This window comes from Echeneis naucrates, chromosome 1 (assembly GCF_900963305.1).
Source record: "Echeneis naucrates chromosome 1, fEcheNa1.1, whole genome shotgun sequence".
NCBI lineage: Eukaryota > Metazoa > Chordata > Actinopteri > Carangiformes > Echeneidae > Echeneis > Echeneis naucrates.
The window spans coordinates 5,823,176-5,837,419 of record NC_042511.1 but is presented as its reverse complement, the minus strand read 5'-3'; the positions used below and the strand labels follow the sequence as shown (position 1 = coordinate 5,837,419).

Below are 14,244 nucleotides of genomic sequence, written 5' to 3'. Positions count from 1 at the left end.
ATCCAATGCAAAAGAACACCAGCTGCTCCAACACAGTCTGTAATATGAGCAACATGTTGTGGGTTTGTCGTTTTTGTAGCAGACTTCAGATGACTATGCAGCTCTGCAAGTGGCATTAAATTGATTAACAATGACTTACAATACAAAGCACTTTGAATTGAGTGTGCGCTACGAACAGAGCCAGATTGACAGGAAACTTTAACCCTGCAGCCCTCCCTACAACAGTTGCTTATGCCTTCCATGAGAAGCCGAAAGGCGAATTCCCTCTGGCGCAGGGCCAGCCACAGAGACACTGCCTCAGCCACTGCACACCAGACCCACTACTGGATCAACGGTAACAAGTTTATTGGCAACATAACGCGAACATGTCAAGTTTCTCTTAATGGCAAAAAACAGAATTCATAAATTGTCGCTGACTTCAGTAGAGAACAGGCCGCACAGCAAAACATTTTTACATTAGTCGGTGATTAACTTGTTATTTGGTTTACATGAACGCTATGTAGATGTCACTTTATTTATAATTTAGGCTATTATTCAACCTAATCAACATGGGCTACATGACAAATCAATATTACGGAAATCATAAGAAAATGTTTGGTTTATTAAACAATATGTTCCAGAATATGGAAATTATTCAAAAGGTTATTCTCTGTGTTTTGAAAAATATGTGAAAGTATATATGATTTTATAGTCGTCAAACACCAAGTGGCCACAGAGCTGTTGCAACATTTAGTCTAATCTAGACTTGTGTTACAATGACGCTCTCATGTAACCAGGACATAAATGATGTTAGTATCTGTCATGTTCACAGATGAGTAGTTATTGTTTAGGTTAGAGAGAATATGGGAAATTACCTGATGCACTGGAGTGAGTGGTTATGGCAGCAGAGTAACACATAAATGAACCCAAACTACACTTTGGAAGAAAAGCTCGGGAGTGCCTCTTTGAAAAGGGCTTTGTAAATTAACTTCATTACATAGTATTAGTCTTTAAGTCAATAATGCAGTCTATAAAAATATGTCCATATATAACTCATACATGATTTGCATTTTGTTCTATAGCTGAATTTGTTGACTTTTCTCCTGAATAATTTAGAGAACAAAATAATGGGTCATAACAATGCCTTCAAGAATTTCAAGTTTGTTTTGCTGTTTTTCGCTATATGGACATGATCAGAACACATGTTTCTTAGTCAAAACAAATAAGCTTGATGTATAGCAGCAGATTCTGTTTGGTCACTGATCCTGCACCAGCAGGGCAAACTTTGCTATCACACTTCAATAACAAACACTTATTCCAAGCTTCTGTTTGTCACTGTCACTATGGCTGCAGCTAATCTGCCAAATACTTTATGCCAAATGTTAGAAAACGGGGTACTAGTATGCACTACAATTGCAATTTCTCTGTATAAGAAAAGGTTGCCTTTAAATTTAAGATATTGAGTTTCAGCACACAGGTCCACAAACCAAAAAATAAGTTCAGCAAAGAGTTTTAACACTTAGAGAGAATCCTGACGTCAGACAAGCAAATTCAACATAAAAATTAAATAAAATGTGATAAGGATAAGGAGAAATTTACGGCAGGGTCATGTTCAGTCATATCATTACAGTGACAACATGAGCTAATGCTGTGCAGTCACTAACTTAATACTTGCTTTTCTTAGAAAACTAGTGAATGTCTGCAAATAGTTAGCTGTGATGAAAATAAACAACAGCCCCCAACTAGTGTATTATGTAATGCTAATTTGGCAGGGAGATCTACGCCTAATTTCTGGTAATGGAGCTCAATGATTTGTTCTGTGCCCAATTAATCCCCTTAAAGTAAAGTGAATATTCCAATTAGCATGCAATGCATTCATCATACTTGTCTTTTTTTTTTTTTTTTTTTTTACACTTTCAGTTTTAACAAATTTGCTAGCTGCTGAACGGATGCCTGTCCATCAGTCCTATAGCTTCATATAAGAGAGACGAATTGACAAACAGTGCCAGGAATAACACAGTCAGAAGCAACAACAGAGGGGGTGGCTATGCAAAACATCAGGTAAACCATGGGTGAGGTAAACATCTTTCTCAAACACTATGCGCATACACACACACACAACACATGGGGGGCTCGAGGGTGTTAGAGGCTGTTATTCATTATCCACACGACTGCATTCCAGGGCTGGGCAAAAGGAGTTATCGCCACCATCACTCAGAGGCAAGCACAAGAGAGGTAGAGAGGGATTTAAGCAGGTTCTCAAACAAGATGCCCCCACCTGATAACCTTAGCATTGCCGTTGCACCATTCCCACATGTCCTAATGCATTCACAAATCAGAGAGAGAGAGAGAGAGATGGAGGGAAGGGAAAAGAGGGAGAAAAGGGATGAATGAATGAATGAATGAGAGGAAGTCAAGGAGAGAGGAGGAGAGAGAGACAGAAAGGAGGAAGAGGAAGAGGGGGGTGAGAGAGAGAGAGAAAGAGAGAGAGAGAGAGAAAGAGAGAGAGAGAGAGAGACCGTGTGAACATTAACAGTGAATGGAAGCGATGGAGAATGATAAGGACACCACCTCCTCCTCCTCCTCCTCCTCACCCTCCAAAGGAAGTGACCAGTGAGATTGTGGCAAGTGCACCTCACTACTGATGCGGCTGCATCAATACTTTGAGAGGCACCCCTGATGAGAGGTGCCAAAATACCAACCCTATCTTCCTGCTCTTCTTCCTTCACTACCTGGAACTTACAGTGAAATCTCGAAGGGGATAATGAATTCCTCCTTCTCCTTTAATTCCTGAAAATCAGGTTTCAGACATTTTGGATTCACTCACACAATTTGGCCTATAGATGAAGACAGAACTACAATCAGTGCATATTGAAGAAAGCAGCTGAAGCTCTTTTAACACCTGACACCCCATTCTGCCTGTCCGGACTCCTCCATGAGGAGGAGGGTGGACAGGTGAAAGGCCAACCAGCTTGTGCAATTTAAAGTTTACCACTTAAAGACGAGGAGAGCTTTCCTAACACTTCTCTCTGCCTCTCAGTTGAGCTCTTTAAGAAATGGCATGTGAGTGACAGACATAATGTCATGTTTGGTTATCAGCTTTGACGACTCAGTGTAAACAGCGGAGAACAAATTGCTGCAGTCTCACCTTTTTTAAACTCCTCCAGCATTGCGTCCAGTTTGGTGTCATTGAACACAAAATGCAACGGGTGGCTGTAAAACTTAGTGATGGTTTTGAGCAGCGTGCAGTCATCCGGGTCCACGAAGGCCAGGTCCTTGACGAAGAGGAGATCCACGATGTTGGACCTCTCGCCCTCGAAGACCGGGATGCGCGTGTAACCGCTCTTCATGATCTCGGACATGGTGTTGAAGTCGAGGGTGGCATCCCCCGGGATCATGAAACAATCTCTCAGCGGCGTCATCACGTCCTCCACGGTCTTAGTCCTGAGCTCCAGCGCGCCCTGGATGATGTTCAGCTCCTCCTTCACCAGGTCGTTGTAGGGGTCCGTGACGCGCAGCATCTCCAGGAGCTTCTCCCGGTTGTACACGGTTCCTATCTCCTGTCCGAGCAGGTAGTCCAGCAGCTTGCTCACCGGGTAGGAAGCGGGGAAGGTGAGCAGCATGAAGAACTTGGTGAGGAAGATGGTGTTGGCGCCGACCGCCAGCCCGTGTCTGGAGCAGATGGCCTGGGGGACGATCTCCCCAAAAATCACTATTCCGATGGTGGACATGACCACGGCGATCAATCCCGAGCCGGCGATATCGTCCAGCAGGATGGTCAGCGTGGTGTTCACCAACACGTTCCCGAGCAGAAGCGAGCAAAGCAGGTAATTCCCTTGGCTCCTGACCGGCTCGATTTTTTTGGCGTAATTTTTCTCCCTTTCCGTGCCGCAGTTCTGGACTATCTGGAGCTCCATGGGGTCCAGAGCCATGAGCCCCAGATTCAAGCCGCTGAACATACCCGACAAACAGAGCAACATGGAGATGAAGATGACCTGGAGCCAGAAAGGCAGCAGAAACTTTTTCTCCTCCACCACTATCACTTTGGTGTCATCCCCGTCGTGGTAGATCCAAGTGTTCTCCGTCCACGGGTCGTGCATCCCGGCCACAGCCGGCGTGGAGGTGGCGATGCAAAGGTAATAGGCTTTACTCCTCTCTGTCTTTCGCAGAGGTTTGACCTCGATTTCGACTATTCCGGACGTCTTTCGGTTCAGGATGATGTTGGGCAATATAATTATATCCGAAGTCCTAATGCCGCAGGGATGCAAGCCGGACGGGTCCTCCTGGCTCTGGTTATCCCCCGAGGAGCTGTCAACGCCGCCCACCGCCCTGCTCCGCTCGTGCTCCGTGAAGGCAATTTTGGACCAGGTCTCGTTGTTGATGTTCTGCCCGTACACCCTCAATTTCACCCGAGACCTCTCGCTCACCCGCAGGTAGCCCTTATCCATGAAGGATATGTCATCCGTGTCCTCCAGCCGGAGCCCGATGATGACGGTCTCCTCGGACCCTTCCTTGCCACTTGTCGGGGCGACACAACAGCCAGTGACAGTTAGGAAAATCATCGCCAAAGCTCGGACCCGGTTAAGTGACGCCATTTTTGTAGCAGTGGGCGCTTGGGATAACGGCTCTGCCATATTGATAACCATTGGCAACCAACCTCCTGAATGAAAAGGGCTGTTAAAAATCAAAGCCAGTCGGAGTCCGCCTTCATCTCCGCCGAGGGTTGCCGTGACTTGAGCATCGGGACCTGCTCGTTCCCACTACGTGTCCGACACTGATGACTCGCGAGCGCAGGCTTATGGGCCAACTCGTGCCTCCCCTGATGTCCCCGAGACAGGCGACGGCGGCGGCCAATCAGGAGGCCCCGCTGCCCAGAGGGCGGGGCGTACGCAGCCTCCTCGGCCAATCAAAATCCAAAACAAGTGCACCTCATGTTAAGAGACGGACAGGACTCTACTCGTGACTTTTTTTTTTTTTTTTTTTTTTTTTTTAAACACACATCCCGCTACAGGAGTGTGTGTGTGTGTGTGTCCGTCTCAGGATGGACACAATGATGTGCTGCACTCCCACAAATACAGCACATCACATGATGTGACGTTTGCCTTCAGATTGGCAGGTCGTCATTTATTTATTTATTTTTTTTTTTTTAAATATGAGGCCATGTTGATGCTCCTATATCCTACAGCAATACGTGAAAACTGCATCCCCCTTTTAAGACTATGTCCCAAACTTTTAGGCCTCTGGGCCATTAAATTTACCTGTGATCCCTCCTCACAGGGAAGTTGAGATCTTTAATCAGGATGAGCTACAAGCTGCACAAAGTAAAATACAAACAAACAAAAAACTCAGGTTGTTTGAATTTTAAAAAATTCAAGGTCTGAAAGTAATCAGTTATTAGTCAACTTCTGTTTATAATATTTAAAAATGTGACTTTTTTCCCCTTTAAACATCTTTGTTCTTTCAAGTTTATCTGAGAGTTTCAATAAGTCTTGACCTCTGGCTTGAGAACTGTTGCTATAACAGTTATGTAAAAGTTTCTATTGATCAGTGGCAGAGACTCAAGGATTATTTTAAAAAAAGCAGATGCATTTTCCATTAAATTGTGCAAATTGCTCCAAAATTAAAAACCCTTTCAACAGTATTGGAAGAGAAACCCACAATGTCATATGTGCAAAAATGAAAATTATGCATTAAGTTCATTCAAAATATTTATTCTCTTGTCATACAAAATAATTTTCATTACACTACTGATAGCAATTGGAAACACTAGCAAGTAATTGGTTTAAAATGAGGTAAATTACAGACCGAGTTAATATAACTTATTTGGTAAAAATGGGATAGTACTGATGACGTATGAATGGTAAAGATTTAGATTTTCAAGTCTGCTGACAAATGGACGTCAAAGTTTTGTGTCTAATTTGCACACTTTTTCCATGCAAGATTATTGTCTTAATGCATTTATTTATATATATATATATATATATATATATATATTATTTTAAATACATATATATATATAAAAATAATAATTGAAACTTTTCTGTAGTTTCTGTTGAAGGAGATTGGGAAAGACGTGAACAGAACAGCCTGAACACACGTTAATTTACAAGGATTCATTTAAATTGTTGCAATTGAATATTCATGCAATCAATTTAAATTTTGATAAATTATTTTATGTTAATTAAAAAATGAAAAATTTTAAAACTCTCTATGTTGACACTGAGCAAGGCATCATCGATTTAGTTAATGTGAACTACTGTTTTAATACATGCAATTCCTGATGCTGGGTCTGTCACCATCATTTGCAGCAGGTAGCATCTTGTGTTCTGCAGCACCCCCCTGTGTCAGAACCTGGACCTTGTTTCTCCTGCTGAAGGGCCAGCTCAAAAGGATCCACAATCCCTGCCTGTATCAGTAGTTCAACAAGGTAGAAATCATTAGGACCAGGTCCAGTTTCCTCTTAAGTATTGCCCAATAACTGTGTTTCATACACAACCATTTGTAAAAGTGTAGAAAAGATATTTTTCAACATTAAAGGGCGATCAATTTGATGAACAATATGCACCAGAGCAAAATAAAATGCTGTTGAACGCTAAGCTTTTTAGTGAATGTTTTCTCGCAGGGCACACAGTGCCGCTGTTATCAGACATCGGTTGTCCATTAAATCAGCTTTTCAGAACAAGACCAAAGGCTTTTTATGGCTATTATCACCAACTAGCTGTGTTGGTTGAAATAAAGTATCGCAGGCCAGATTTTACCTCACGGGGGCAGTCCAAAGGTTAAACCAAGGGGCAGATTTTGAGAAATCACGAAGATTTTAAGTTAACTTCATCTCCTCATAAAAAGAAAATGAAAACCATCAATAGCAATGAATGCTGTTGTGATTAAAGGATTAGGGTAGTCACTGAAAAATATGTGAGTGTGTGTGTGTGTGTGTGTGTATCCATGTCCGTGCGTGTGCGCACAGACAGACCATGGGAGCTGATAAGATGGTATTCTATTAGTTGAAAAGGGAACATTCCTTCCTGTTCAAGGTTCCCCAGCATGACTCCACAGTCTGGTTATGACTCAAGACAGCTGCTTGACCTTGTGCGTGTGGATGTGTGCGCATGTATGTTTGAATGGCTATGTGAGTGTGTGCACATAAGAATTTGCAGCATGCATCCCGGTGCACGCAGACATGTCTGACAATATGCACTCTGGGCTCTCTGGGTGTGTCACACTCTTCAAACTGATACTAAAAACATACTGACATCTAGTGCTCAAAGGGAAATCAGGCATAGATGTTTTCAGCTGTGTTATTGACCTTAGGTTTGACTCCGATGGGTCCACAGGGGCCTCCAGGTGGCTGGAAAGTGAAGTCTGCTGCAAATCTGGAATTGGTCAGGATGCTGGAAACCTCTGCATCCACCTCCACCACTTCATTGACCTATAAAAAGCACCCACATTTAATCTACATTGCAAAGGGCATTTAAAAGCTTTGTGTTTACTGCAGGAGCTACAGACCTTGAATGTGTAGCGACAGTCAAACTTGAAGTTTTCTTCCATACCAGTGATAGTCCCATTATAAATGACCTGACATGGCTTGGTGTTACCTTTGGGGACTTTAAACAGGCGGTATGTGGCTGAGACAAACTTGAAGTTACCTGTATTGCCACAACAAGTAAGAGATAATTAAATGTAATGCAACTATCTATAATGTCATGTGTGCTATGCTTGCTGAGTAAATAGCCATGTTGCACTAACCAATGTTAAGTGGAAGTTATCTTTCTATGATGTATGTAAACATAAGTTACACATTTAACGGAGCTGTGCACTGGAAATTTATGCCAAGCCTTGTGTTATAAAGCAAAATTATTACACTAAAGGTTAATCAATATTTTACCTTGTTAACCTCACAATATGATCTTTTTACTGTAATACACGACAAATGATAAAAGTTAGGATTAGCATCGTTGCAATAATGGAGCCTTTCTACTTCAAAACTGCACATCCAAATGAAGAAAATAGACAATTGAATGACTCAATTGAATTCAATAAAATCTTCAATGTGTTGCAAAGCGTTTCCAAATAAAAATAAGTCTGGTGCAGTTTGGAAATGATTGCTCATTAGTGTAACCCACCCTGAGATTCCCTTCAGAAACATGTAAATAGCAAAACAGAAGTAAATATGTCTCAGAGAGAGGAAATAGTATCGCACCCAGGGCATCCTGTAGCTCTTGGTTGTCGACAGTGATGACATTGGCTGTTACCAGCCGTGGGGGGCTAAATCCAACTTCTTCAGCAAATTGTAGCAGATCCTTCCACCACAGCGCCCCACCAAGACACTCGCCTGCCAAGGCAAACCACACTCTCATATTCTGGCAAGCATCTATGATCTGCTATGGAAGTAGGATATTAGTCTGACATACCCCACAGCACTTTGTGATTTTTTATCTCCTCTGTTAGTCTTTCATTGCTGTAGACGTCACTGAAGTACAGCTCGCCCCCATCCTAAAAAAATAAAAAAGAATCAGCACAGTGATAATGTATGCATGAGGTTTGATTCACACAAATGGCGAAAGATGTCTTTGTTTTGTTTTTAAGGGCCCTGTCATCATGTCTTGGGTGATTTGCTTAAACAGCTCCAAAACAGCGTACCTTGAGTACACTGTATGCTTCAGATAGAACTTTCTTCTTGTCAGGGGAGAGATTCACCACACAGTTGGAACTAAGTTGAGGCAGAAAAAGCATTATAACTCAATATCTGAAGAATCACTCAATATTAAAATGTGAAAATGAGAAGTATGACGGATATCTTACATGATGATATCAAATGAATTCTTTTCTAGACCTGCCTCTGATAGGGCCTCAATGTAGCCCTGGACAAAACTGACATTGGGTGTCTTGTAGGCAAACTCCCTCATGTGGTGGTCCACATATGCCATGGCCACTGCAAGCTAGAAAAAAAAAAAAAAATAAAAACACAGGCTATGAAATCTCTCATCTCTTATGCTCAGAATACAAATGACAAGCTGCTTAGTAGGGCTGCACAATTTATCAAAATATATATCAAAAATCACTGGATGGCCAAGTGCAATATCCAAACTGCATGAGCTGCAATTTCTTTAATAAAAAGGAGTAATGTGTCCAAACATTATAGTGCATTGCGAGCACCATAGGTGTTTTGGTGCTGTAGATATTGCCTGGATTACAAATAATGTTTTCCAGACGCAAGCGAATATGCTGGTTTAGCAAAGTTCCCATCTTTGTTATTTTGAATAAAATTAGAAAAAAAAAAAAACATATTGTGATCGCAAAGTGATTTTGTTCATTGTGCAGCTGAGGAGAATTTAGTCTTTCAGGGAAGGTTATTGTCTTATAGGCCAGTGATGGCCTTCAATAATGCTATTTAGGGCTTCTTTTGAATTTTACCAAACATCATTTAACTGTCAGTGATATACAACGCAACAGGAGGAGACGGCAGCCAGTCAGACATACAGTACCTGGCCCTCAGTCATGTCGATGCCAGTGACATGGCCCTTCTCGCCCACCAGCTGACTCAGCATGTAGCAATCTCTCCCACTTCCACTGCCCAGGTCCAGTATCCTGCAGCCCTCCAGACACTCTGGCACCACCAGACCACAGCCATAGTACCTGAAGCGGATGAAAACACAATGTAAGGTTTTGTGCACAAGTGTTGCTGCAGTGTGAAGACCAGAAGAGGCCACGACAGACCTGGCGGTGACCTCAGGGTGCACTTTCTTCAGCGCCTGACGGATGAAGGGAGGTGTGGGCTCGGCCGGGGCCACACAGGCGTTGCTCTGCAGGTCGGAGGTTTTCTGCAGCCTCTTTCCATAGTAATCCTGCAGGAGCACAATGGCTAATCATTCCCCAAGCACAACGAGACCAAAAGTCATTGGCAGCAATCACATGATGCGAAATGAGGTTGCATTACCTTGACGTCCACGTGCACGGTGCTGCTCACGAAACTTTGGGCACGAGAACATAAAAGACACGTTAGCGTCACGTTAGCCTGGTACAAAGCGCCTTAATGAACAGCATGCTGGCTTAAATGGGAGCATTACACCAAAAATAATCAACAGTTCCTTGTGAAAATGACGTCCACACCGACGCAATCTGTCGTTACCTGTTTCCTTCGGCCATGGACTCTGACAAGTGAAGTCAGTGCTGTTGTTTCTGTGTTGGTGAACGGTGTGACCTGCGGGAGCAGAGTCCTTCTTACTGAGAGCCGATGGAGTTTTTTTTCTATTATTATTATTATTATTATTATTATTATCTTTGTGGCCAAGTTTGGCTGCTGCCTGCCTTTTACTGTAAATGTTTGAGGAAGTGTGGTTCAGGTTCCAAAACAAGGGCCCGCCCCTTTTCTGCCTGTGGGTTTCTGATTGGTTGAGTTTAGAAAGGAGGCGTGACGTATTCGGGTCAGAGTTTATCAGTTAGAGCCACTCCGAAAAGTTAAACCTGGTACGATCTTTTTTTTTTCTCAATTAATTGGAGTCAGGTCAATGCAACTTATTTTGCACAATAGTTTGCATACAGAGATTAAACTCGAAGAGGTAAATACACAAAGTGCACGGATGTGGCTCAACTTGTGTCCTGGTTTGAAGCTGATCTAAATGTTACTGCAAGTCAGAAGTTCTCAGTTGTAGTAGAGTACTGTGTTTGTAGTCATCTCAAACAAAACTAAAAAAAATAAAAGAAAATAAAAGAAAAGAAAGACACGTCCAGTTACAAAAAGATTAACTTCATTAAAGTGCATTTTCTGAAAAGAGCAAAAGTGCATCAATTTGCATTAACTTCGACAGTTAAATCAGAATCAGAATATGCTTTATTGTCATTGTATGCTTACTACAACGAGATTGGACACACCTGTACCATTCTGCATTAAATTAAAATAAGTGAGTAATCCATAACTACAAAACGATAAAATGCAACATACTAAAAACGACAAACTTAAAACGATTTTTCACTCACACATCATTCACATTTTGGACATAGTACATAAGAGCCTGAATCCTGGTAAACCTTAAACACTTTTCAATCAACAAAATAAATGCGACTGGGCATCAGTCTCCAGGAAATAAGTTATAATACAAATTTACAACTGCTTGAACTATTTGTTACTGAAAAATAAACGTAACTAAAGTCAACAAATAGGAATGTATAAAACTTATCAGCATCACTGCCTCAGAGCACAATAAATAAAGAAAAACACACTTTAACCTTTTTCTTTCTTCCGGATTTTCTCCCTATTCGTGGTCACCACATCAGGTCAGCTCCGTGACTTGCATGACTGAATTGGCTGCAGTTTTTTATGCGAATGCAAATAAAACACTTCAACCCCTCAAAAAGAAAACGAATAAAATAATTTTTTTTAATTAAAATTAAGAAGTCTTTCAAAGGATTAATGGTCAAACTCAAGCTACTCGTCAGCCTGATTGTAATGTCTGGTCGTTTATTTGATGCCGGAGTTTTTAAACACAATCCACACGCCGGTCTTTCTTCTTCTCCCACCGTTTAATGGCACGCCGCAGGAAGGCGCCACTGCCACCTACTGTAGCGGGTGTGCAACGACACTTTGTTTTGGCGTGGCAATGAAAAAGCTATGCTATTGCTTTGGTCCCCAGGAGGTCAAAAGGGAAGCACTGCTCTATGGTGATCATAGTCCGCTTTTCATAGCTAAACCTTGCAATCCAAACCTGCTTTTAAAGAAGAGCCAAAAGAGACATTATTCTGAAGGGTACTCAGGAGCCACGAGGGCCTCCTCCCTGAACAGAGCCACTGATTCCATCAGTAGAAGTCAATGTGGAAATACCTCATGAATGTTGTAAAACCACTGTAGACTGCTACGGTCTGGGTCTGGGTCCAGCTCCAGACCATCCATCCATCCATCCATAGTCCAAAGTAACATGCAGCTCAGATAACAGAGTGGTTCAAAAATACTCTTCATTAATTAATTATTGTTGCCATTCAGTGAAATTCAGCCCTGACTAATGTTTGGTCATTTAAAAAAAAAAAAAAGCTCATGGACATTAGAGAGGCCTATGTAGACTGGACAGTGGGAACCCAGATCTTAGAGGAGAAATGAAAATGTGTCTAGTATAGAACAGAAGAATAAAATCCGTCAAACTAGAAAGACTGTTTATAAATATAAATATGAAGTTGTTAATCGTTCCTCTCGGTGGCCATCAGGCTCTATGACTGCAATAAACGTAATTAATTAATTAATTAATAAGAACAAGGGTGCAATACTACAGCTGGTTGCAGCATCGCTGCTGCACCTTACCAAACTTAATCCTTTACTTACTTATAGCCTTTTCATTTTTTCCTTTTTACGTATGATACAGGAGATTTCTAATTTTTTTTTTATTTCATTTTTACATTCAATCTATATTGAAAGTCTAATTATTTTTGAGTAATATTTCTATCTACACTCTAGAGCACCTCTAATGAACCAAATCTCTCCATGGGGATTTTTAAAGCATTTCCCATTCTGATTCTAATATCATTCAATTAAACACGATAAGACCAGAGAGGTGGAAGGAAACAAATCAGATTCAGTCAGGAAACCAGGTAAGGATGCCAGCAAGTGGACAAATTCCAGGCCTATTGCCTTGACATTGCATGTTTGTGAAATGATGGAGTGGATAACCAGTGGGAGGCTAATATGATACCTGCACAAAAGAGGTATGATGGCTACATTACCAAAGCGGATTTAGGAACAGAGGAGGCACTATGGAGCCAGCGCTGTCTCTGGAGGATAAGTAAGAAAAGCTCAAGCAATCAAAAGATGGCAGCCACAGTGTTTTTTTATGTGGAATATTACATGACATGTTACTTTAGAGAGCGGCTGAGTGGCGGTAGATCAATCCAGATGAAAATAGTGTCAGACCTATCAAGCAAATATGTTGGAGAGAGTGGAGCACCCTACAGGATTGATGCAGGGCCCATAAATGGTATATTTGTTAATTATATTTATGGCTATGGGAAGGTAATGTGGAGCACATGGATGCCAAAGAAAAGAAAATAGAGGATGAGATTCATGAGGTCGAAACGTATTCAGAAGACGAAAAGTTGTCTTCACAATAAATATACTCGATAATGATCCATTTAAGCCGAAGGATGGGGATGGGATGCAGGCTGCAAGTAATTTGTGCTGACCTTCACTGAGGGCAGAGTAGCAAGACGTGTGAATATCTGCAGCATGTGTGTAGCTCTAAATAAATCAAGACGAGACGATGGGACTGTAGTATATCGACCGGGTTAAAATCTGTGTTGTTGAGAACATATGATGGGTGCGTGTTATGTTGCAGTGAGAACATGAAGATAGCTGCCATTCGACTAGTGGAGAAATCTAAGCCTGCGTTGAGGTAGTCATCTTACTGACCAGCTGGTAAAGGGAGACAGCACAAACACCAGCAAAGAGAAATGGCTCACATGGGCCATATCTGGATTTACGTCCGTCACATTAATTTGCATTCCTACTCTTACAAGCATTTTAGGAAATGGAAGAGGGAGCTAATTAACCAAACCAGCTATTAAGAAGTTAATGAAAAGTGGCAGCAGCACTGGGATTGTGAGACACACAAAGACATTTGTCTTCCATCCATCATAGAGTTAATACTGTGAAAAATGAACAGCGCCTTTGAGCACTTGTAAAAGCACTTTGTATTATTAAAATACAAAAGATGAGTGTCATGAGAAGGTTAAGAATAGGACAAACTATTATGCACGCACTTCACATTACATGGAAGCTGCTGACCGGTTGCTTGTTAATGTGGGATGATGCCTGTTCATTGCATGGAAAATGTGGCAGAGAGGTTATGGTTTACACGGTATACTGAAGTGTGCTGATTGGGAACAGCGTTAGCTTCTAAATGAGGAAATTATTGAGGAAACCCTGACATTCTCAAAGCTGTGAGAGTTAAATAACTTCAGGAGGTGGCAGCAGTTCAGCATTTAAGATGCACTCTACCTTTACAAGCCAGAGAAAAAGAGGACAGTACGCTGATTTGGTAGTGCTGGTTGGGGGATCACTGATGTTATTGATGCCGTTTCACACTTTGGTTTCACTGGTGACTGCACATGTCTGACACATGCACAGATTATCTTTTCATAAATACTGTTCATTAATACAAATGACTATATCACAAAAGATGGAATTGTCTTCCTACCACCCATTGTGACACCCCCACCACCCAAGGTGGTTGACAATGAGTGCATAATGACGCTGTGACGCTTCCAGATACAGACTGACAAACT

General features: G+C 41.8%; 2 protein-coding genes across 9 annotated transcripts in view; both read right to left on the bottom strand.

Annotated features, from left to right (window-relative positions):
- The window catches only part of cnnm2b (cyclin and CBS domain divalent metal cation transport mediator 2b), a 34,700-nt gene extending 29,863 nt beyond the window's left edge, over nucleotides 1-4,837 (bottom strand). For 7 of the 8 annotated variants that reach the window (XM_029500478.1, XM_029500453.1, XM_029500469.1 and 4 more), the window contains exon 1: nucleotides 3,128-4,837. In XM_029500478.1, the coding sequence (XP_029356338.1) occupies nucleotides 3,128-4,625 (1,498 nt within the window). In that variant the 5' untranslated portion in view covers nucleotides 4,626-4,837. The remainder of the gene's footprint in view (nucleotides 1-3,127) is intronic. The other variant, XM_029500485.1, reaches the window with a different exon arrangement.
- An 843-nt stretch (nucleotides 4,838-5,680) lies between these two features.
- as3mt (arsenite methyltransferase) lies at nucleotides 5,681-10,317 on the bottom strand. Its single transcript, XM_029506582.1, has 11 exons — nucleotides 10,109-10,317; nucleotides 9,917-9,950; nucleotides 9,697-9,824; nucleotides 9,465-9,615; nucleotides 8,782-8,918; nucleotides 8,620-8,689; nucleotides 8,391-8,472; nucleotides 8,180-8,311; nucleotides 7,486-7,625; nucleotides 7,286-7,408; nucleotides 5,681-6,385 (listed from the first exon to the last, which is right to left on the bottom strand). Exons 1-11 carry the CDS (start codon nucleotides 10,123-10,125, stop codon nucleotides 6,278-6,280), a joined length of 1,122 nt encoding a protein of 373 aa, XP_029362442.1. The 5' UTR covers nucleotides 10,126-10,317; the 3' UTR covers nucleotides 5,681-6,277.
- Between the last annotated feature and the right edge of the window lie 3,927 nt (nucleotides 10,318-14,244).